The 26,163-nt window shown below is 38.5% G+C and overlaps 1 protein-coding gene across 2 annotated transcripts in view; it reads left to right on the top strand.

The window, feature by feature from the left end:
- gpc6a (glypican 6a) overlaps nucleotides 1–10,232 on the top strand; it is a 140,974-nt gene extending 130,742 nt beyond the window's left edge. For both annotated transcript variants that reach the window (XM_063474269.1, XM_063474259.1), the window contains 2 exons: nucleotides 2,002–2,177; nucleotides 4,605–10,232. In XM_063474269.1, the coding sequence (XP_063330339.1) occupies nucleotides 2,002–2,177; nucleotides 4,605–4,822 (394 nt within the window). In that variant the 3' untranslated portion in view covers nucleotides 4,823–10,232. The remainder of the gene's footprint in view (nucleotides 1–2,001; nucleotides 2,178–4,604) is intronic.
- Nucleotides 10,233–26,163: the final 15,931 nt, after the last annotated feature.

Raw genomic sequence — 26,163 nt, 5'->3', positions numbered from 1 at the left:
AACACCCAGAGGACAGAGGATCTCCAACACTTCTTGTCACCGGCGTTCAGTTTGTAGTGTGAAGCTAAACCGTACAGTTGATTGGTCACTGTGTCGTGTCTGTAACAGTGAACCAGAGGTGCTAGCAGAGAAAATATATCAGCTCATCACTTTAGCCCTCTCCAAGAAACAAAATCACCAGATGGTGCAATAAAAGACAATTGTTTGTGCCAGTAACATTTTTAAGCACCACTCTAAATCTGGTGAGTAAATTGATAATAAAACATCAGTAACAGTCAAACTGCGTTAGAAGTGTGTGAAATCATTGGATTCTCTTCTTATTTGAAAATGGACTATGTCCAGCTCCGTTCACCTTTAAGTTATTAAATAAAATACAAAATGATTGGAGAAGATGATGAAGCACAGATTGCATCGCTGGAAAGCAGTTAAATAATTCTTGATTCACTAAGTTATAACAGACAAAACAGCCATTTGTGCTTTGGGCATGTTAAGAGCTCTCTGTGTGAAGTGCAACCACTCCCAACATGAAATAGACCGTTAAGCCTGATTGCACTCCTATGTTTTGTCTGATTTAAGCATCTGCCATCAGTAAGAACAGCTCTTGTAATTCTGTCTAATTTCACTTGGTCTACTTTGGGACTCAGCTTGTCATCCCAAATCATGAGCGCACGTGCTGCATTTAAGAGATATGCTGCATGTAAATTACCCATATGGAAGAGAAAAAGAAAAACCCTTGATAAATAGTTATGTTTTCTACACATTATGTGTCTCGTGCTATGATCTACTAATTAAAGTGGCCATTTTCACCTTTATGTCATAAAACATGCGTAAAAGAACTGAGTGATTGTTACCTTCACGAATAAATGATTATATGAGACAAGCAGCCATGTGGAAAAGAAAGTTTTCACAGGACTGTGTGCAGTTCTTTGAAATACTAATACACCAAGATTCAACTACCTGCAGTCGTAGTACTTTTAAGCACTTGTTTTCTGTATGACTTATCAGTCATACAGTCAGTCACACACGGTTTAGGTGTCGAACAGCAGCCCTCATGTTTGACTCTCTTTAGTGTACAGAGAAGTTCATGGTCGACCCATGACTGAAAGGTGTCCAGGGTCCTGTGGCAAATAAGAGAAGTCATGTTCGGTCTTTTCTAACTGCAGTGTTAATAACTTTAACATTTAACATGCTAATTGAGGCCTGTAGAGTCAGAGAGGTAGCTCTTGGATTTTTTGCTTATTTCTCGGAGAATTGCTCGGTCTGACATTGGGGTAAATTTCCTGGGGACTTCCACTCCTGGGAATATTGTGACGTTGTTTTAACCTACCATCAAACTGCCAAACTTCTGCTCTTATAGAGGTGCTCACGCTTGCTGTTGATCAGTAAGTAAATTTGGTTTCTGGTTGCCCTCTAAATCCCTATGGAAACAGTAACAGTGTACTTAGTTTTTAACAGGACTTCAGAGAGTTTGGTGAAAACTTTCTTTTTCACAGGACTGTATAAGACTACAAGACTTATGTATATATGAATATCACATCAGGGTTATTATTGGAGGGATTTTTCATTCTTCTGTGTGAGAACAAGCAAACTGAGAATCACATTTCACCAGTTACACTGAAAACACGTGATATAAATAGGAATGCTTTATTCTCGGTTTGTCTGTCAGTGTGCATGGTCTGAAGTTACACAGTGTTGAGCTCTGTGAGCCGCCTCACAGTAGATTTAGTGTCAGTGATGATGGCTTTCTGTTGTTGCAGCCAAATTATCAAACATACATAGAACAACATATTTCATGAATATTTTTCATAAACATAGTGATAATAAATTATTTACTAAATGATGTGTCAGTACAGATTTTTTTACATTAGTTTATTTATTTAATATTATTATTATTATTATTATTTTCCATCAGTTCTGACTTGTTATGACTGACTGTCATCAACACATGTCCCCAAATACTCGACAATACTTTCAAGTTTTTTGATGTGTCGCTGTGTCCAGATATTTTCCTGAAGTGGTGAAGGAGGGTCTAACCAACCAGGTGAACAACCCAGAGGTGGAAGTGGATATCACCAGGCCCGACACGCTGATTCGGCAACAGATCATGGCGCTACGTGTCATGACCAACAAGCTGAAGAACGCATACAACGGAAATGACATCTACTTCCAGGACTCCAGTAAGCTTTCTTATTTGCTTATTTTTGCACTCTATCAATTACACACACGCTCACAGCTCAATCTGTGGGTCAGCATCTTCGCCGCCAATGTTTTGACATGTAGACTGACAACCCACTCCAGAGCCTCCCCTTCTGCGGGTGGAAGCAATCTAGCAATAAGTAAAATAGATCAAGAAAAGCTTTCCCTCACTGCATGTTACTTTTGATATGGACTACATTACACCACACGCGGCACTGTGACAAATATATACACTGTTACTACTGAAATAAGATCTCAGTTGTCATTCATGTAGGAACTCAGTATACAACTCTGCAGGATGTTTAGTGTTGCACTGAAGCAAGACTGACATTTATTAGGAGAATAAATAGCTCTAGGTGTGGTGACACAGACAATGACAGACAACCAAGCCTATGTTTAGGAAGATGTACATCTCAAATGCTGCTATGACAGAAACCATTCTTTCTGATTCTGTGGATCCGCTTAAGCTGACAAGATGGGAGAAATTCTGCGAGCTACAAACAAAACATGTGGCTGCATGACTGCTGCCACCATAATTTGTACTTCAGCTCCATCTTTGCTGCTGTCATGTTTGTTTTTCTCTTGGGAGCGGTGTCTACTTCAGCATCGTAGATCCGATGCTAAAGCGCCTGAAATTATTGCATAGGTTGGCAAGGGAAGCAAGAAAACCGTAAAAAAAATAGACGTTTACGCGTGATTTGTTGGTGAGACTTTCCTCCACACTTTGCCGTTCACAATCATTTCCCACCATTTTAAACTGAGCGAGGAAAGCCTGGCACTGTTAGCTGTAAAGGAAACTTTTACACCAGCACTTGAGATCAGATAATCAAACAGAATTGCCCTGAGAAGCAGATCTTTTCATGGGCGCTAAGTAAATCTTTGTATGTTTTTAAAATTGAGGTCTGTGGTTAACTTTGACATGTAAATTTGCCCCACTGAACAATAGGAACTGTCTCGACAGTACCTTTGAAGGAGCCGAGAGTCCAAAACAGACAAAAGTATCCTAGCTCATTAGCTTTGTTGTACCGTTCACTTTAATTTTTAACCTCACGCTGTCAAGCTGTTCCAAAAAAAGAAGCCGGCGTGTGTTGTACAAAAAAATTGAACTCAGTGTCTCATTAGGTACACAAGCCGGCAAAGTCTTAGTTCAACAGCTGCTTTAGCCATACAAGTAGTCATTAATAAGGTGTTCAGCTTATGTACCACCAGCTCCTCAGATCGAAGAAACCCTCCTGAATTACCACAACGACAAAAATCATGTGCAGACTCCGTGGGTCCCCTTCCCCCGAATCAACAAGTAAATGCATGTGGAGGCAATATTAGGGTAATGAGTAAAGAAGTGCTTGTAGGACATTTGAGAAAGTCTGTGAAATTTTAATCATAATATATTTCAGCCTTCTTTTCCCAACATACTGTAATTAATGTGTGACGCTGTTGCTTTGAGGTGCTAGAACAATTTACAACCTAATTTCTCCCCCTGGTTTTTATGGTAGAAAGCAGGCATTCGCTGACAAGAATGGATTGTACTGCTGTATTTAAATTCAGATTTCATAGATTTTCTTTATATATTTGCATAATTACCCTGTACAATAACACCAAGTGTATTAGATTGGATACGGTTTTTATACCATCAGTGTCATTTTTTAAACCCTAACCTTAAACCCTTGTATGTTTTAGTTTATTTAAGATAATTAAACTGTGAGCAATAAATTGGACAAAAAAGTTAGATATAGCACAACTGATACTAATTAAAACTAGTATGCAAATTGATATTTATTTATAAAAACTTTAGATTTTTCTGGCATTTGTTTCATGGTTCAGGTGCTATAGGGTAAAGAGCTTGTTCATCGCTTTGCAGCGAGAGTTTAGAGGATACTTTGTATCTTTATGTTCACTGTAACAACTCCGGTGCTTAAAGTTTGCTGTTGAGCAATTACCCAAACAGTTTTCCGCTCATACAAAACTGAACTGAATAGTTGAAGCAGCTGCTTAAAAACCTGCTTAAACCTGCAGTTGAGCTGAAGACTGCAGGAATCTGTGCCAAAGCTGAAAGCGTCACAACCTTCAGTCGCTCACTAATCTAAATACTGAGGGTTATTTAAACAGTGATGCTAATGCTTTGCCAAGAAAAATAATAATAATAGCATAGTAGATAGTCAGTAATTGTGAATATTTGAACTGAACAAAACATTTCAAACAACCGAAGCGACTAACCAAATTATAACACCCACTGTTGAATTTCAGTAGGATTTGTGTGGGTGAGCTTTTTGTTTTTTCTTTTTTTTGCCACATTCTCGTGTGACCGGGGCTCGATTGTGCGCTTTCTCTTCCCCTCTGCAATGAACCACACTCGGTAGCTGCTTCTGATAATGTTATTTTCATCTAATTTTTAATTTGTGTTGCTGCAGGTGACGAGGGCAGCAGCTCCGGCAGCGGCAGCGGTTGCTCCGACGGCTGCACAACAGAGTTTATTTTTGTTGGAACAGAGGCTCCTGTGATCGGAGCTGACAGAAGCGATGAGCGCGCAGCAGCCGCGGGCAAGTCAGTTTCCTGCGGATCCTCCGTACTGCTGCTGACGGTTGCCCTCACACTCCCACTTTGGGCGATGCAGACTCAGTGGAGATAATACAGTGTGGCCCGCATTACCGCTGACTTTTTTTTACTGTTACGTAACAGTATGTTTAACAGCAAGTTGTACTGCTGTTCCCTCACTGGACATGTAGAGCCTCCTGGAAACCTGTTGAGAATGGCTTACTGTATGGTGTGGTAGGAGTGAAAGTGAGTGCAGTGCTGCATCCCGCTTGTCCCCCAAAGAATGCTTGGTGCCATCAGTGAACCAGCTTTCACATCTCTGAAAATAAAGAAAATGTGTTTTCTCATTATTCTAAAGTGAGTTTTGGAGGGCAAAAAACCCCAAAACATCTTTTAGAAATGAAACCCTCTAAAGATGGTTCTGTCAGTGATTTTTGTTCCAGATAAAAGGGAATCTATTTTTCTTTTCCTTTGTATGATGAATGGAGAAAACGAGACAACACCTATTTTATCCTATTAGTCTTCTCCCCCAAAAGGAAAAACAAAATCAAAAGGAGAAAGTTTTACTGTGTGCATGCGTGGATATGATGTTAACTGACAAAACATTATTATTTTTTTTATTTTTTTTCCCGTTTTTATGCAGGCTACACAGTTTTTTGGAGTGATTGTGCAGGTTGTACAGTGCTAGCAGTTCGCCTGGTTTCCCGTTTGGTCATATCGACGTGGCTTCAGGAAGCAGCAGGTCTTACAGCCACTTTATTGTTGCACATTTGATTATCTCTTGAGAAAGTGCTATCGTACTGCACTAAGAGAACTACTTTGCACAGATTATTTTTGTTGGCTTCATAAGTTTCTACAGCTACAGGAAACATCCACCCCACAGAGAAAACGATCTATATTTTCAGATCATTTAATTGATTGTATTGTACTTATAAGCAGTTACAGTATGTGTTACAGTGGAAGGTACTGTAATGTAATCTTACTGGCAATGGATACTTTTTTTTAACAACTGTGTCATTGTTTCTACAAATTATTTGATCATCTGTTAAATAAAAACTAAGAATGGTTCTGCAGCAGCACTAATTGCCTGTTAACAGCGTTCAGGTATCTAATTTACTTTCGTCTGTCTGGGTAGTTAACATGCACTCACGCTGGTTCTGTTATTCTCAGAGGACTTGGAGGAGAGTAATAATAGATATATGCTTATGAAATTTTAATTTCCTTAATTTTCTTGGCTGCCACACTGATGAATTTTGCTTTATGTTACTTGTTTATTTGCATACATGTAAAGCTACCAGTCGTAACCTCTGACATACTCTGCTGGTTACCCCTCATGTCTTGCAATGCATCATACTGAAATTTGCATGTTCTTTGGTTAATGAGAGCAGACCTATGCCCCCTACAGGCTATATGCGGTGTAATTGGTCGTGTTCTCTTAGAGGACGCGTACAATGTCAGCAACTTTTAAAAAAAGAGTTCCAAGGCCAGAGGGCTCCAAATGTACTCCTACAACTAAGGTAACTATTCGTAACTTTCATTCTGTGTCCTGCAGGCTTTGACCTTTAGCAGACTCAAGAGGCTCAGGGAGCAAAGCACTTCACAAACACAACACAGTGGTTGATGTCGAACTGTATACCAGAAGGGTTCATAGCTGAGTGAAAGGCTATAAGTGGCGGTCATAATAAGAACTGGTCACATTCGCCGAATGCTAAAGTAATGCACTTCCTGTTCTGTCTCCTTTAGCATGAGATGCACTGCACCATACTTTATGAAAGGAAATGAGTTAATGCTGTCTCTCAGTTCCTCGGGGTTTGAGTGCACGCAGCCGTTATTAATGTGAGCACGCTGTTGTTTCAGTTTAATAACTGTTAGCCTGCAGTCTTTAAAGAAAAAATTCAATTCCAACATTGGTAAAAAAGAAAAAAGGGAAAAAAAAGCACGCTTTTTCAGTGAACTGACACTTTGTCTATCACATCATGCCAGATGACCTCACCTTTTGCCCTGTGTCAGCTCTGATAGGCTCAAGCCTTACGTAAGTGTTCAAGAAGGACTTTTTCTTTTTTGTTATACTAGAGAAACGATAGTTTTAAAGTACTCAGTAACAACTTGATAACACCAATCTGCCAAGTGAGATTCAATTAGCACTAAGTTCTAAGTTCTCATTAATTCTCCTCCACATTTTACCTCATGACATTTTCTATTAAGATCAAGGGAAAGGGTTTAGAAAAAAAGATGGGACTTTTCTTTTTTTTTGACAATTCATCTGCAACTAATGGCTTTAACATCTAGTCGCAGAGAAATGTAGCTTTCGGATACAATATCTTGCAATATGTAGCGTGAATATTGTTGAAGCCATCACGAGTGTGCCTGGAGGATTGAATCTCATCAGCTCATAAGTACCTGAAATGTTTTCACAATACACAAGCCCATTACTTCAACAGAGACCTTCCAGTAAATACACAAATAGACAAATCAATAGCAGCTATGAGCAGCTAAAGAGATCTTGTGTTTCATGTACAAAAGCTTAATAAAAAAAAATCGGGGCACGAGTTTTCCTCGTCTCCACAGCATGAAGAGGGGATAGAAAAGCACAAAGTTTGTGCAAGCGTCACGGATCTCTTCACAGAAAACACCATAAGGGAAATCTACCCTCGGTGTGCTCATATGACTCACGAAAGAGAAACTCAGCACCACAGGAAGCTCCCACAGTTGACCTCTTTCACCTCACTTCTTATCGAAATGGTTTTAGGATAAGGTGACTGAACAGCAGCCTCCTACTTAAAAAAACACAAAAAACCCAACATCATTGCAATTAAATCATTGAACAGCAAACCTTATTTGTGTAGCACAACAACTGTGTTTAACCAAAGCACGACTAAAGACAACACTGAAGTGATTAATGAAAGGCCACCCAATAACTAATTGTGCACTAAGCAGATTAATGCAGAAACACGAAGGCAGAGCAGTTCCATTCACCTGTCATCAAAACTGGTTGAAAATCACAAGGGTTCACCCTGACTGAGGTGAAACGTTAGCGCATAGAGCAAAACAAAAGCTGACAAGTAAATCGTAAACAGATTTGGAGGATAAATCATGATGCAAAACAAGCGTGTGACATATGAAGAGACTTTAATCTTCTTTCTATTACTCTATAAAACAAGCGTATAAACATTTTCCTCACTGGGTTTATATCTAATGGCGTTTTCCATCTTTTCACGGTACCGCTTTTATTTTAATTACTATATGTCATCCCATTATGCAGCCTGATGTGTGACTAAACATTTAGCACTATCTGCTGTTTACCCTAATGCTTAGTTTCTAATATTCACATGACAGCAGGGGGATAGAAAACAAAAAAGATGTTTTGTGTGCTTGGTTTTTTTTTTGTTTGGTTGGTTTTTTTTTTAGAAATTTCTTTAAAATGTGCTGTACATCTGGATACAAAATGGAACTACCGAACACATTCTTTGCTAAGACGAATCTATAGAGAAACAGTGTGCCTGAACTCACTCTATCTATCCGCACACACACACACACACACACACACACACACACACACACATACACATATATATATATATATGTATATATATATATATATATATATATGTGTGTGTGTTTTCCTTCTATGCTGTGCACTCAAAAATGTCTAAATGTCAACAATGCAATGTGCCCCAATGCACAGTTGTCAAAATAACCATTTTGCAGCTGGCAGTTATGGTCCAGTGAGGGTCTGAGATCATAGTTAATGCTCTAATGAGTAAACTGCAAAGCACCCATTAAAAAGGGAGTAGTGAGTCAACACTGGGGTGATTTCTACCAGTGTTAATTAGTCACCAACAATGCCTGGAAGCAGCCCCGGGAGACTGAGAAGACTTCCCCAATACCCACCAAAACTGTGCATGCAGGAGACCCGTCTACATTCGCTTCACTGCCGTAATAACTGAGCAACTCATTGGTGCCGGAGAGAGGATGCGATGCACATTTTAAAGCCCCAGGTTTGAAAAGGTACATGGAAATTTTTAGTGCACACTAAAATGGATGACTGAGCAAGTCTTTGGAGCCTGTCAAGGTCAAAGCCTGTATGAGATGGGACGAGGGGTGCATTGGAAACTTTAAACATAAACACAGTTAGATGACTCGACTGTGTTTAAATCGTTTTTATACAGAAGTTATACAAGTCACTGTGTTGCACTAACAGCTTTTTAAAATTGCTCACGTATCCTGTGGTCACAGACAGACGACCAGCAGAAGCATCAGCTGCTGCTGTTTCAGTGGGTCAGACGGGGAGTTGAGAGGACGTCACGCTGTAACTATTTATAACATGGTGAATGTTGAATTAAATGCCGTTGAAGTAACTAGCTGTCAGTCCTGTGCAGTGCCGGTTTTCCTCATCTTTACTCACCCAGGAGTACCGCCCTGAGGACGCGATAATTGAAGTGAAGGAGGTTTCATGTAAAAGTCATGGTTTGTTACATGGAGGCTGTTGAAGTGTGGACTGATAATTAATTTTAGCTCTGGACGTTTACACTTAAGCGAGAATATCTAGAACATTTCGACCGTAATGGCAAAAATGTTTTTTGTTTCTTTTGTCTGCGCTTTTTTTTCCTTTTTTTTTTTTTTTTTAAACGCGCTTTGTGTTTTGGTGATTTCATAATTGGCAAATTAAATGAATATGCTGCGCAACAGGAATAAAACTCAATTATAAGTACAAGTTAGTGGGTTTTACTTGGAGTCAAACGCAGCCAAAACATTGTGGAGGCAGATATTTCTGAGTCAGGGTCGGTAGTGAGGCGGAACAATCAGTGCAGTGTGTGCTTGATAATAAGGCAGGAAGTTAGCCGTGTGGCTTCAGATACGGGCATTGTTTAAGCTTTGGCACTGCTTGCTTCTCAGTGGGGCTTAACAGCTCAGTTTTTTTCTCCATAGTGTAAAAACCCAAAGCATCTGCAGCCATACAAAGGTCGAATGCACCCATTAGAGCCTCTACAAGATCTGTGACTGCAGCAACAAGAGTTTTTGGATGACTAAGATGAGGCTGGGCTTTAGCAGTGTTCTTCAGACAAAGTAAAGAAAGTGAATTAAGAAAAGAATGTTTTGGAAGTTCGGTGCAGTTTTTTCCAAAGAGCTTGTGTCTGTCTAAACAACAGTCTTCTCTCATTACAAGAGGAATGTTTGCCATTCTCCACTGCCTTGTGTACTCCTCTCTTTCCTGACGTGATATGTTACGCATTCACAGTTTGACACGATTCAGCGCTAAACTTGTTTTGTTTTTGTTTTCCTCTCATTCATTCATTTTGGCATTTAAAAAAAAAAGGAAAAAAAAGGTGAAGTTTTTAAAGAGTGTTTTATGCAAGAATCTTCTTCATTTTGATGTTAATCATTTGCTGCACTTTTGCTAAAACATGCTGTGAGTGTGGTACTGTTGTGATTTGCAAAATCTGATAAATAAGGAGCACATCAAGCGTTTTGGAACTGTCGGTGCACGTTGTTCAAAGTTTTTTTGGGGGAGGGGGGGGGGGTCGAAGTTGATGGTTATACAAGCAGACATGCCTTACCATTTTTTAAAAGACTAAAATGGATTGCTTATTTGGCTTTTGTTACACATTCTTGTATACAGAAAATAATACAATGGTAAAAATAAACATTTATTTAAAAAAAAAATTTTCTGGGGTTTTTTTTCCCATGCTGCTGTGTATTTCTTTTTATTGCTTTACTGTGGGTCCATGCCTCCAATGTTTGAGAGACTAGGAAGAAAAATCAGATCATTTATTTCTATGCTGCCTTCAGAGTTTTAGCATTTCTAAATTGGCTTCAGACGTGTTTAAGCTAATATATGTTTATTTTTTCCCTAGAAAAACAGCCAGCCTTGCGTATAACAAGGACCTCTCCCTACTTTTTGTTTCCCCAGGCTGATTTATAGAGAGCTTCCACATTTATATTACTACTGTATTAACAGGTGCAATTCTCAGAGCATAAATTACCATTTAAAAAATACAAAAACATTTTATTCATGCAAAAAAATACCTTTAAATTACGGAAGATTACCTTCCAGATATCTTTGGTGGATGTGATAGTTTCATGGCTTCTGACCAGACAACTGTAACAAATACACTATATGGACATGGACATATGGCTATGAATACACTATAAGTACTGAGCCAGTTACTTATTACAGATACAGGAGCTGCTCAGGGATGAAAACCCATGCAACGTAGCTCCTGGTGCACGGCTTTTGTGCTGATGTTAATGAACAAAGGAGGTTTTATAATGATACCACTTGCAGTAGGAATACCAAGGAGGGGAGAAATTTGTTGCGATGGTGGTATCCTATCATGCTCAAATTAGCAGTGTTTTTAAATTAACATGTTTGTAAAATGCTTGACACATGATTTTGTACATCACTGCCAATGGGACTAAAAAAAAAAAAAAATCAAAGATTAGTAGATGTGGCCCAATACTTTTGTCCATATACTGTATATATTGTATATGCACAAGACTTTTTTTCACAATAGGATTACATATTGTCAGTTACTCTTGAATGGTATAGGCAGCACTGTTAAGTGGAAAATATGAGTGAAAAATAGATTACCTAGTGTCAGTTAAACTGTGTTACAATAGCTATGCATTTGCCTGTCAACTAGTATCTGTGTCTAATACAGAACTGCTTCAATACTAAGCATTAAGCATTATTTAGAAAATCTAATGAGCATCTTCAACAGTTAATAAGATAAACCTGCAGTAGAACACAAAGGAAGAATGCACTCATTAAAAATATAGGCAGTTTTCACAGCTGACATTTTGACTTGTTAAAGTTTGAAAAACACCCGTTATTAAGATTATTTGCCTTTCAAACACGACAGTGCTTCAACTGGAAAAATCCCTTTAAAAAAACTTGCATCAGCTGAATAGAAATCAGCTGTGATGCATTTTATCTGCACTTGTAATTTCCTCACTGTGACATGTCAAAATGTCTTCTCTAGAGTTGCATGCTTCTCCTGGTCATGTAAAGCAGCCCAAAAGGGAACCTAATGAGAATGCTTTGCATGACTGGCATTTCATTATTACCAAGCAATTAACATCTACACACACTAACTCGAGCTTGTCTCGGGGTCTTAAACACAATATGATAATGCAGTGCTAACATTTGAAATAATTATCCTGATATATGACAAAAAAACAGCATGTTACAGTTAAATCTCTACCGACTGGAAAACCTTCAAACCAAGCACGACAGTTTCTTCTGTTGTTGAACTAACGTGGTTATAATCGTGTTAGGGTTACCTTTCAGAGGGCAGATTGTGTTAGGATTTGTATGAAAACATTTACATATCAGATTATTAAAAGCAGGACTGCAACACAAGAAACTTATTTCCACTAAAGTATGGAGATCTTGTTTTGGATGTAAATGCTTTGGGGAAAGTGTGTTCAGAGGTGGAGCAATTATAGTTCCTGGCTAAATTACAGACCCATGCTAATAAAATGAATTCCCTTTCAAAATTATTACTGCATGAAAACTAATGAACTCAAATGAAGCTCAATTTAAAAACAGTCTGGTCTGCCTTTTCTTTCACTTGATTTGTACCATATTAACACTAACTCACTTTTCTCACCCATTTGGCTCTTGTCCTTTATTCTCACCTGTGTCAGACGGGGTGATATTCTTTTGCAAATTGCTTTGAACATTAGGAATGTGACAAAAACAAATTACTTGTGATATGCTTTGAGACTTACTCTGGCACTGGGAGTTGAATATTCAAAACTGGAGAATAAAGTACAAATATTAAAAAGTACTGATAGGAGAAACACATTTGGTAGAGATTTAAGCAAATGCTCAATCAACCAGCATCATCACTCAGAAAATAAAGTACTTTATTATTGTGCCTTTTAGGCTTTGACAGCATGGGGCAGTACACTCTAAGTTAGTGCTGCTGAACTCTTGAGAGCAGGTGCTTCTTTGTATCCTTTCTGTATTGTCACCAGAGGTTCAATACTGAAGACCAGTCTTGAACTTATGGTTTTATACAACAATCGACCTTTTAGAAATGGTGGAAAACCGAGTATGCTGGGTACCTGAAATCACCATTTAACGTTCAAGCAATTGAACTGTGAGATGAAAGTGAAACACCTTGAGAAAAGATAGAGAACAAGTGCAAAACTCTGCACCACAATGCTGCTGATACAAGTTACAAGACTTGTTGTAACTAAGCTACTCAGAATCTATTAAAACATAATAATAATTAAATACAAATAATATATTTCCATTTAACTCATATAAATAAGGAAATGGGAAAACTTTAAAGGTACAGTGTTTTATATATTCCTGCTAGATCTCAGTAGATTGATCAGTTGCAGTCAATTGAATTCTGTTTTCTTACTCCTTCCAGTTTAAGTGCATACTCCTAGCTATGGTGGCCAATGCAGTCAGAGCTCTGGCTGCTGTTCATCTGTAGTCAGCGTAGGCTGTCAGTCCGCTGTGTACCTCAGCTGTCAATGTGTGTTGTGTCTATTTATTCTGGAGGATGCTATAAAACTTTGTGTAAAGAGTCGATGAGTCAGTGAAGCTCACTTCATCCTGATAGCAGCTGTTGGTGATATTCTGAACTTTTTTGTAATGGTGTTAGTTGTTGTTAGCCGCTGTTGTTAGCCACTGTTAGCCAACATTAATGAAACCGTCTCTGAGGTTTATCTAACATTGTTGGACTCAGACACTTAGTCAATAACCTCTCAGGAAATTTGAGAATCTAATCAAACTGTTTATCAGACGGCAAGTATGGTTTGTAGGACACTCCAGCCTAACATTAGCTGCCATTATGTTAGCTTATAACCAGCTGTTGTTGTTTAGCTGTTTGCTGTCAACTGTAAGGGGGCAGGAAGAGTTGCCTGTCTAATTTGCTAATAATAAGTAATTCCATCAATATCAGGAATAAATATGATGTTTATGCACATTTTTGTGTATTAGAGTTCTGACCACTTCTGGAGATGAGGCTTGAGGTGAGGAGGAAGTAGATGAGGTGGAAATGAGGGAGCTGTGATGGAGGAGGAGGAGAAGGGCATAATGAGATGACAATACACATGTACAAATGTTAGATGGTCATATATCGTTTGCAGCTGTGCAAATATGTCCCCTTTACTGCTTGGTAACAATAATGTAGTTTTTGGTCCATAAAAAACGCAAAAGTTAGCTTTGTTCCAATAATGAGCCATACGGTGTAAATTTTACTGCACTCCTGTTTCTGAGGGTGAAAGATTAAGTGAAAGAAAAGGAGAAACAGGCAAGAAACAGGTAGTGTCAAGCGCCGTCGACCACAGTTGAGATGAATGTACTAACTGCTACTTGTAATCTATCAGTTGTCAAACCTGCCTCAGTGTCACATTTTGTTACTGGAGGCAGCAGAACTGACAGAGAGTTTCTGACAGAGAAAAAAGGCAGAAACTAAAAAACCCTGCTGCCTTGCTGCATTCAACACATCGGAGTAGCTCCCCCAAACATCCATTTATTCATTTTCACATGACAGTATCAATGGGGACAACACGAAACAGCTTCACATCTGAACCAGAATTATTCATTACAATCACGCTTTCTGTCTGTACAATTATTTATGTGCTTCAATTATGGATAAACCAGTGTGAAAGGGCCAAACTCCAGATGAAATACAAAAAGTTTATGGATTTCAAAGGCAGAGCTGAGTTTTTCCTGCATGATCCACTTGATAATTTTGAATTGTTCTTAGAAAAAAAAACCCCTTGTGACTGTAAAAGGATTAATTCTGTTTCATTGTGGTGCAAACGAAATACAGTATGATGTTGAAACGGCACTGAAATAAATGAAGTCACTTGCTCTATGCTTCATGTCTGAAGATTCAGCAAAAACAGGACTCACAGCCAAATTAGGTAAACATAAAGCTGACATTTTTAAGGTAGGCAGTCAAAGTTCACAAGGTGCAAAACCTACAAAACTCCTCAATTAAAAAAAAACATTCAAAGCATGAAATGAGAAAGAGAGAATTAGGACATAAATAGACACAAGACAATCAGGGAGATAGGAAACAGCAGGCAAACGTAAGCAAACCAAGGTCATGACAAAAGGAAGTAAAACTAAATACAAGTCACAAGAAACAAATTAGTACCAAAATAAAAAGAATAACTGGAGGTCACTACCATCTTCATTACACCTGATTCCCAAACAGCAAGATGGGAAAAAAACAGCTACAATTCTGAGTTAGTCTTCACAAAGGAACATCACTAACTAGTGACTTATGTCACAGTGGCTACATGGATGACCATTTTTAAAAACAGGCTGTGCTTCCAAACCTCAACGTTAGCAACCAACACATAGAAAAAGTGCCCAGCTGCATACTTCATGTCTAAGAAGCACAGGGTCTGAAGCCAATTTTCCCCAAAATTAGTGTTAACATTTTTTTTTGCTAGGTGAAAATTTCGATAAATATTTGATCTTGTAATAAAATTAAAGGTGAATCCAGTATTCTATGATTGCATATCACACAAAATTATTGTAATTCATGTCAAAATTCACACTCCTTAGTCAAATTGTGGACCTAACCTTTCTACATTAACACCGACTAACTCAAGGTCTTACAATAAATAGCAACTCCCCTTTGAGCAAACACTTTGCAAATTTAATGACATGCAATGTGACGTGAAAGAGAGGAGAGTATAGAAAAGATGCTTAATGCATCATGGGAGGAAAACAGGTGTTCTTCTTCCACTGAAAGTCAGCCTTATTGCTGAAGGAAACAACAAGTAAGCCTGTCCTCTGAAAGTAGGGTTTGATATTGGGATAGTATGCTACTATGATGTTTTTAAGATAAGATGGTAACTGGTCATTAGGGCCTTGTTTGATAGCTGTATTCCATTTTGAGGAGCTGCTGCACCAGTAATCTATTCCAGTTCACTGTAATAGACTAGTGGGACAACCAAGCCATCATTACTGTTATTAATTCTACCTGTGGTCTTCGTGCTGTGAGAAGAAATGATCTAACTGTGCTGTGAGAGCAGGTGTTAAGTGTAGGCCTAGTTGCTTCAATTTTTGAAAGAATGGGCCACCCTTGTTAGCGGGTTCTAGTTTTAGACAGAAACACAAGCATTACAGCGGACTGATTTAACATTTCTTCACAGGAAATGTAAAAACAAAGAAAAATAGTGAGTAGTACATACTAGTGAGCTCGTAAGGTATAATAGGCTTTAATTTTGAGCTTTATTTATACTGCTTTTCATCTCCTTAGAGGAGATAATCTACTGTTTTCTGCACACATACTTTTTGTAGTTCACCTACACAATCCTTGCACTGATTTAATTAAATAACTACAATGTACAAAGAAAATGTCTTTTGTTGATGTCAAATAAAGGAATGCAACAGGAACACTTGTATAATTTTATGTAATATAATAACTTTGCAATTAATACCTTTCTGAAATCCTAATTGCCTCAAACAGACTGCCTAAAACAACAGCTCTAACAACGACTATGTGCCTTTTAACTGTCCTTCACAACTCATAAAACTCCGTGTTGCCTCTGAAAGTAGGGTGGTGACTGTAAATATTAAGGTCTGAGGACATTGTTAATGGATTCTCTGATGACACATTTCATCCAGGCACGGATTGTAATTGCTTTTTACATGACAAGTAATTGTGTGAGGGCTTTAGAGACAGTGAAAAAGTCCCTTGAAAATAGAGACCTATGAAATTAAACCTTGGTTTTCAATTTTCACTCCCACAGGGGAGTGGGCAATTAAATGGGTTTAACCTAGTACTGTATAATAAGACATAAATAAGTTTTTGTATGCATATATATTTATATATTTTTATATATACCCATTAGCCACGCCATTAAAACCACTTGTCTAATATTGTGCAGGTCTCTTGCAACAAAACTGTCTTTGAGCACGCGGGGCACGGTAGACAGGATTTTGGGGCATGCATCAGGTCCTTTGGGTTGCAGAGTGAAGGCCTCCATCGACTGGACTCGTTCCAGTGTGCCCCATAACCCTGAACCTTTGGAGGTTGTGTCGGTGCTTTGGGCTCTTTGTTGTGGTCTTCGAGCCATTCCTGCTCAGATTTATTTGCTCTTTGTTGGGATACGTTTTTCTACCACGCACCAGCCCCATGTTTGGGGACTCTCATTGACAATGGGGTCGTTTTATAAAAGGGCAACAAGTGCAAGACTTGGGGTGCTATTTTAGAATCATATTATTAGATTAAGATATAGATTTTTATTTCTTTTGAAAAGGCTCAAAATTGCTTCAACCAGCAAGAGAAAAGCCAAAACTAAAGTTGCTCCAAGTTTCTTATTGATGATCAAAGAAAGATAAAAACCTGCAAACTATCTCAAAAAAACTGCAGGGCCTCCTACTTTCTGTGCACCAGGGTCCATAGGATCTTTAACGAATGGTGAATTGATTAGTCAGTAGGTGTTGGTTTAGTATGTGCTGAACTCGTATCTCAGCAAAATACATTACCATGGAGAAAGGTAGTGAAACACATTTGTAACCCTGAAAATCCTGAGTTAAAGCTGAAGTTATCTAGCTATTCCTCAGAAGATTGATTTGTACGAAGATGATCAATAATTTCTGTTGGTAGTTTTGTTGTGGCTCACTGGCACATATGTTGTACTCATTAAACCAATAGGAACAGATGCAGAGTTTTGCACCCACTCACTGTGTGTTTATGCTTCATTTCAAACCAACACTGGAGCTTCCATATTGTGATAGACTGACTCACCAAGGTCATTCCCATAACATAAACATTGTTTCTGAAATGCTCAATTGACAGCTGCAGTTCAGTGATTAAAAATCTTGGCTATCCGCTCCTTTATTGGACAAGTTTTCCCTGTATAATGAGTTTTTGTGGAAATGTATTTCCATCAAGTATCATCCTAAAAAGTGTCTTCCTCTCAATGCCCTAAACCCTTTGCATTAGACATTTTCAAATAAATCTTTCCCCCTCTGTCTTTGTCTCTCTCTCCACTGTCTTTCTCTCCCTGGATTTAGGATAAAGACTGAATTACACAGCAGAACAATCCTGGATAGCAGAGACAGAGATTACCCTCCCTGATCTTTCTACAGACAAGAAATTCCGTGCAAGAAGTTCAGTGAAAAACCCTCCCTGAGGGCCTTGCCACCTCAGTACTGACAGACTGCGCATTAGCATGCATCAGAGAAGAGAAAGAAAACGGTTTTATCCTTTTTGACCCACCACTTGACTTGAGATAGAGAGGAATCTAGTGAGCCAGTGCAGTGGATGTTAGGCTTGTCACCACACTGATCTGTACTCGGGGAAAAAAAAGAAAGAACGAAAGACGAGAAGCGAGGTTCTGCATACTACCGTGTCAGAGGCATATGGCTCTAGAGCCAACAGGTAGAGTACACTTCTCCTTTTTTTCTGTTTAATATCAAAGACTAAAACAGCCTGGATTTATCTGCTCTAAATATACATTTGCAGCACGTGTCTACACTTACTGATGTTCACAGAGACGCAAATGTGCAGAAACGGTTGTAACCACATTTTAAGTCATTAGACTGTCCATTATAAACAATAAATAATAACTTTATTACTGTGTCAAACAGAAGACCAAGAATTTATTCTTCTCCACAGATTCCAAATATCGATTACAGTTCGAGCTACAAGGATTGATTAAACAGCAGGAAATTAACTAGTCATAAGGTCATTAATCAAACATAAACAAACAATGTAGGTTTTTTTAAAGGTTTGCTATATTAAGCACTGCACTAAATAAAGTACTTACCTTATATCTTACCTTATATCACTTTATATTTCTACTCCACTACAGAACTGAACGTTTACTAGAGCATAAACATAAAAACTGTATGATCAATAATGAAATCTGTTGCCATATCATTATAAAAGTTAAACTAACCTTTATTAAGTACATCCTGGGTTTTACCTTCAGAACTGCTTTCATTCTTCATGGCACAGATTCAACAAGGTGCTGGAAACAATCCTCAGAGATTTTGGCCCATGTTGACTTGATAACGTCACACAGTTGCTGCAGATTTGTCAGATGCCTCTTCATGATACCAGCGTCCTGAAACATCCATCAGAAGGTTGATGCAGTGTAGGATGGACTTGGTCGGTAACGACACTCAGGTAGGCTGTGTTGTGTAAAGGATGCTCAGTTAGTACTAAAGGGCTGAAAGTGTGCACAGAATTTGTCCAACACCCTTTTAAACTGCCAGCAGCTGCTTGAACCTTTGATCCGAGGCAGGATGCATCCATGCTTTCATGTTGTTTGCACCAAACTTTGACCCTACCATCGAAATGTGACAACAGACATTGAAACTCATACCAGGTAAGATTTTTACAATCTGTGATCCAACTTTTGTTAAGTCCATGTGAGTTGTAACCTCAGTTTCCTGTTCTTAGCTGATGGGGACTACACTGTGTGGTCTTGGGTTGCTGTAATCTATCTGCTTAAAGATTCAACCAGTTGTGCCGAGATGCTCTTCTCCTTGTCTTTGTTATAACATAGAGAAATTCCTCTCAGCTCAAAGCAGTCTGAATTCCCCTCCAACAAGAAATACTTTGCCCACAAAAGTGCTGCTATTTGATATTTTCTCTTGTGTGGACCATTTTCTTTAAACCCTAGAGGTGGCTGTGTGGGTAAATCATATGGTTAATGGAAGCTGTTTATCTTCTGGAGTTTCGTGTGTTCTTAAAGTCCTGTATAACATTCACAGTCTTTAATATCAGTCAGTCTGTGTGCAATCATGATAATGAGCACTCTGTGCTCATTTGTAAGTTTCCTCAAATGATCATAATAACATAATTTCTTGTAGATAAAAGCACCACCTCCTTTGCGATCTCTGTCTCAGTGCCATTTCTTATCATGTCTTCTTGTGTATGTGGTGGCAAAGTTGCATTTAAAGTGCCATCCAAGAACTCGATGTACTGCATGTTATTCATATAAGCTGCTGCTTCACTGCTTAATTAAGAGGCATGAATAATATATTGACTTCTGTCATAAATGGAACTGGCAGTCGGTCTGCCCTGGATGCAGAGATGTGTCAGACCTTAGTCAGGAGCTAATGTTAAGCAGAACACCTACCTTGCACCAGAAAGCTATGGGGAGAAAAAAAGGGGGTGGGAATTGGAAGGGATGGATATTAGATGGTGGTGTGCAGCAGAGGAGAAGTATTAGAGAACGGATTTAAGCATGACTTACTGTATGTGATCTGAAAATGTGAAATTTTGAGGGTTGGCTTCTCTGGCAAATGGGTCAGTGCCCATGGGGAGTAGTAGGGATGGTCTTAGCGGTGGCAGCCATGTTTGTGTGAGCCATAATAAGTGGGTCAGTAAATAAAATGGAACTCATCTCTCAAAATTGAAAATGGTGGCAGCATTGCTAAAGCTGTTGCATGAACTGAAAAAAAAATAGGATAATGATTCATTATTATGACCCAACATAAAAGTGTTTAGCAGTCAGGTTTAATATAAGCATTTGCTGAATTTTTCATATTTTAAGGATTAGTGCACATTTCCTCTCATTGTTTGACAGGATAGTCGTCTGTTGTGTGCTACACCCTCTGGAATAATTCACTGTGTGTTTCCAAGTTTCCAAGAGTAGATATAAAGATAAAAGTAAGTGAGAAGGAAACTCACAATTTACACAATTCAAGGACATCAGGAAGGTAAATCTGTTTCTTATGTAATTTTGATTCTCTGTATAATAAATTCAGCTCACAAAAAATTCAAGAGCTAAATTTAGACAAATTTCTTTTTGTAATGTTTCCCGTCTTGTCACTATGTATGATCTGTAGCATGCAATTATTTTTCCCATGTTGCCCAGTTTCATCTGTAGGTTTCAGTGAGTCATTAACTTTCCTAGACTGTATACTAGACTGTCTACTGTATACAACAGTGCTGTGAGCGAGTATTAGCCCCCCCCCCCTTCTTATTTTTGTTAATTGTTTTGCACATTTGTCACAATTAAATGCTTCAGATCAAGCTAATTTTTAATATTTGACAAAGATAACTCAGGTAAATATAAAATGCAGTTTTTAAATTATGACTTAATTTATTAAAGGAAAAAAACATGTGAAAAAGTAATGGACCCCTAACCCTAATAATTGATTGCTCCACCCTTGGCGGCAAGAACTGCAACCAAGCGTTTGCTATAATTGGAAATGAGTCTTTTACAGCGCTGTGGAGGTATTTTGGCCCACTCATCTTTGCAGAATTATTTTTATTAGCCACATAGGAGCAACGCATCAGAATCACATTTGAGTCTGGACGTCTTCTTTTATTTGAGTCATTCACAGGTCGATTTTCGGGTTTTTTGGATTATTGTCCTGCTGCAGATCCAAGTTGCTCTCCAGCTGGAGGTCACAAACTGATGGCCTAACTTTCTCCTTCAGGATTTTCTGGTAGCGAACAGAATTCATGCGTCTATCAATTCTGGAAAGTCGTTCAGGTCCTGAATCAGCAGAGCAGCCCCAGACCATCACACTACCACCACCATGTTTTGTTTTGTTTTTTCATACAGGGCCATGTAGGTTTGGATAGCCCCTAATAAGTGAAATAATTTCAAAAGTTGCCTGTTGCCTCACAGCTAGAAGGTCCTGAGTTCAATTCCACCATCACGCCAGGGTCTTTCTGTGTGGAGTTTGCATGTTCTCCCCATGTTTGCGTGGGTTCTCCCCGGGTACTCCGGCTTCCTCCCACAGTCCAAAGAGATGCAGTTAGTGGGGTTAGGTTAATTGCAACCACTAAATTGCCCATATGTGTGAATGGGGGAGTGAACGTGAGTGCGATTAGTTGTCTCTGTCTATGTTAGACCTGTGACAGACAGGTGACCTGTCCAGGGTGTACCCTGCCTCTTGCCCTAAGACAGCTGGGATAGGCTCCAGCACCCCACATGACCCTGAAAAAGGATAAGTGGAAGCGAATGGATGGATGGATTTTGATTGATGGATTTAATCTGGTTATCTTTGTCTAATATTAAAATTTGCTTAATCTGAAATGTGTAAGTGTGACCGATATGCAAAAAATAAAGAAATCAAACCAGGCAAAAATGCTTTTTCCTAGCACTGTGTGTATACAGAAGTTGCTTTAGTCTCCTAAGGTGAACAACATTTCCCTGTAGTAGAAGAGTGACCAGTGAACGAATGAGGAGTGAGTCTCAGAGTGATGAAAAATGAGGGTGAGTGAAAAGGAAAGTCGAGAAGGGAAAGGATGAGATGATTTATCATAAAACCTGTGCTCTAGTCCTGTCTGATAATCTGGAAGCAATGGGTGGGTAGACAGTGGTGAACACTATATTGATGAGACTGTTTACACCACTCTCAGAGGGACTAAAAAGTTGTGTGCAGACAGAAAGAGATTGAGAAGCCCCACGCTGCTGTCTCCAAGAGGTGCGAGAGGTGTGTCCGATTGGGGAAAGCCTTCAGATGCCATTAATTTCTGAAAGCACACATCAAGAAATGTTGAAAGCACATTTGGGGCAGCAGGGTTTCTTAGTTTGGTTCTCAGTAGAGCTGACTGTTCTCTTTTTTGTCTGAAAATGAAAATGAAAAAAGAGAGAATAGAAGCATAGTCCTGAATAAATGCGGGTCCTTAACCTTACCGTTGGATCTAGGCAGTGAATGTTCACTCAGATATTCATGTTATCATTCTTAATGTCTTTGTGTTTTTAAACTGTGCGGGTCAACAGCAGCACTTGACCTGAGCTACCTGTTGTTGTCAGCCCTACCAGCTCGTACTTCAGCTCATATGAGTAATTATTTGTATATGTACTTACCTGTGTGTAGCAGATATGTGACTTTTAAGTTTGTGTAGGAGGAAATCTGACCAAGAGTTCACAACGTGCTGGAGACTTCAAATCTACAAGCGTGTGCTGATACAGGGATGTGTTGCAAAAGAGCAAAGCTTTGTATTCAAACCTGCATGTTTGTGGTGCACCTCTTCCTTTGAGCAACAGTGAAATGCAACTTTATGAGCTGTTAATGCAATTCTGATTGTTGTCTAAGTGCTACTACCCAGAAAAGGGTTACCACTACATTCCACTTACGTAACCACAGCAGTCAAGGTGTCCAGAATAAGCACTGTTGGTGCTAAGAAATTACTATAATAAAGTAATCCACTGGTACTGCAAAACAACACTGTAGAAAAGTAAAGGCAGAGGTTGAATTTCAGTGTGGAGCAGAAAAATGAAATGGCCACTTGATCAAACAAAGTGATCAAACCAAAACAGTGCTGCAAAAAACTTACCTGCAAAGCTAAACAACATGTATAAACACCAGGACTTACTGTCCAGTGTGCAAACAACATTTTAAGGTTTGACTCAGCCTCAAAGTATGGCTTACCAGCAGCACATTACTTTTACTGTACATATATACAGTATATCAAGTGGGCTGCAGTGAATTAGTTTCCACATCCAAGCAATAGTGTTATTTATAACATCTTATAGTGTATGGGACTATGACGCAGGAGATCCAGCAGTACTGGAGAACAGGTGAATGGAAATAGCTATTAGTGGGGGGCAGGGGGTACACAGGTAACAAAAGGTCCTGCACCAGGTGTGGTGGTTTTACAGCAAGTCTGGTGGGGTGGCCTTTGTGGACTGAACCCCCCCTCCAAAACCTGCCAACTGCATGGGAATAATAACAACATACCAAGGCAAAAGAATTATTAAAAAACTTTGAATGTACTGTTTTAAACTAACTGCTAAATTTAAAAAAAAATCCTGTCAGGCCAAGGTTTGTTTCATGCAATGTTAATGTAGCAATAAGCCTTATTTAGTTAAAAATGACCTCTTGCACTTCACAGTAATTGTCAGTTTTCAAAGACATGCCCTGTGTTCAGAGTAAAGCTTGTAAAAACACTTCCTTTACCGTGAACAACTTGATGAATGCCACAAGGCTTTGGCTGCATCTGCACTGTGATGATTAAAGCTCCTGTCTAAGTTGAGGCTAAACGTTAGCCGTTGTCAAGGTCACAGTCATAATTCTGAGTGAAACAGAAACCTCAACGGGAATATGAAATTAATCTCTGTATACATTTAAGCAGTGCTCAGCATTATTCCCCTCAGAAGGTCCCAGGAGCCGTTCTTCACTATGCGGAGATAAAAGACTCCAAAGACAACGGTTCATACTATCTTAAGCTTTACCTCTGAGTAATTTTGAAGACAGCAAAGTGTATTGTAATTGGACTCACTCCAGCGCAGAGAAACTACTGCAATGGGAGCTGTTCAAAAATACCTGCCTTCACCTCTTTTAAAATGCAGGAGTTCATTAATATCGCCATTCATTTCTTAGTCTCTGTGTGGAAACTGAACACTGTCCTATTACCGTCCAGGTTCTTCAACTCCCAATTACCAGTAATGAAAAATGCCAAAGGCAGGGTTTCTGCAAAGAATAACTGCACTTTGAGACGCTGTTACAAAATTAAACATTAAAGCATTGTGATTTTATGATGTAGTTTCACTTCAGTCATTACTGAAAAATACTTCAACATTTCACATGATATTATCGAGTAATTACACCAGCAGACATTTTAAAAAGGTTTCTTTGATGGTTTTGGGGGTTAAGCGTAATAATGGTAAGTTCACAGTAATGTAGCTCACTTTATCTTTAGCTTGAATCTGGAAAGAGCTTTCCAAAGTGTTTCCCATTCACGCAGACACTCACGCAGCAGTGGAGACAGAGTTTTCCTGTAAGGCGATCACTTGTCATAAGAAGCCAGTTGCTTGGCCACGTGGAGGGTCCCTGTGATTAATGGACAACACTATACCACCTGAGCCACAGCAGCCTGATATCCACAGACAATACAGACGGTCTCTTGAACTACTAAGTAGTTATTTGATTAACATTAACAACTGTTTCTATCATCACTCTGATCACAGTGAGACCACATGGTTAAAAAATAAGATTTAGTGATAGTAGTCGTCTTCTGTATTGGTTCCATAAAGGGAACAGTGTCAACTTCTTTCTTTTGTTTAGTCCTGATTCTGTATTAAAAAGAAATTAAACTTTTCCCACTAAAAGGAAAAATTGAGTTATATTTAAACATCTTATGAGTCTTCAGAGGTGACGTACAGAGTTACACAGTTAATGGTTAACTGTGTAACTCTTACCTGAGGCTAACATTTTTTTTTTTTTTTTAAAAAGGTACTATGTCTTTTGTGCTTATTCAGTTCAATTTTTACATGGCACAAATGGCACAGGGTAAGAAATAACATGTTGGATTGCTATAAATATCTAATTAAGTTATTTGATTTATTTTATTATTGTGTATTTTGTAATTGTTTACATAAACAATGCTTGTATAACAGATGTTTCAAAACATTTTGGTTGCTGTAGTTTAAATACATGCCTTTAATAGAAGCATTTACAGTCATAGTAAAACAAAAGTATGCTAGATTTATGTTCTGAGGTTTAATTATGTGTTTAAAAAAGAAATATATTAATATTTAATCAATTACAGAAAATTGTTATTTCAAGTTATTACTGATAACAGGTCATGGCAGATGGCCACCGTTCCATGAGCATGGATCTGCTGGAGGTTTCTTCCTTTTAAAAGGGAGTTTTTCCTTCCCACTGTTGCTTGCTCATCGAGGGTCATATGATTTCTGGAGTTTTCTGTTTTCTTTGTAGTACTGTAGGGTCTTTATCTTACGATGTAAAGCACCTTGAGGCAATTGTTGTTGTGATTTGGCGCTATATGAATAAAACTGAACTGAATTGAATCATAGGGTATACTTTGTTTTCACACACTGTGTGTGCATTTTGGGGTTTTTTCAATAAATAATGTAAGTGTGAATGTTGTTGTTGTTCATCTCAGGTTATATCTACATAATTTGAAAATAGAGTAGATCATTTTTATGATGTCCTGATATAAAAGTTGAAAATTCTGACACACTATACAAACTAATAAGGAGTTTAGTAATCATAATAATTGATCATGAGCGGATTGATTTTTACAGTCATTATTTTGCTGTTTCTTTTGAAGTAAAGAAACATCAGTCTGTAAACTGGGCTCTTGAGTCAATGTGTTGTTTTATATTTAAGTTATAATTAAGAAATAGTCTTTTTTTTTTTTGATTAAAGAAAAGAATAATAACAGACAACAAATACAAACCATGGGCACAATATTTCTGTCCATGTCACATAAAAGACCAAATATTAGCTTATGATTACTCAGAAAGAGTACAATGTGCAAAAATCCATGTGTCATTTCACAAATATAACTGTTACAGACGAAATGTGTGTTCACTAGGAGCATCAAAAGGGAGTGTATTGCCATATCGTTCTCAGACTAAGGGTGAAATCACTATGTGACACGAAGTGACATCCACTGAAGAACCACGATGAGTAATTTTGTTGTTCGCAAAAACAGCAGTCTAGATGATCTGTCATAGCTCTGTAGTTAGAAACACAATCAGCTGGGATGTAGCTTGATG

The sequence above is a fragment of the Pelmatolapia mariae genome, linkage group LG1, assembly GCF_036321145.2.
Source record: "Pelmatolapia mariae isolate MD_Pm_ZW linkage group LG1, Pm_UMD_F_2, whole genome shotgun sequence".
Lineage (NCBI taxonomy): Eukaryota > Metazoa > Chordata > Actinopteri > Cichliformes > Cichlidae > Pelmatolapia > Pelmatolapia mariae.
This window is presented reverse-complemented; position numbering and strand designations above follow the sequence as displayed.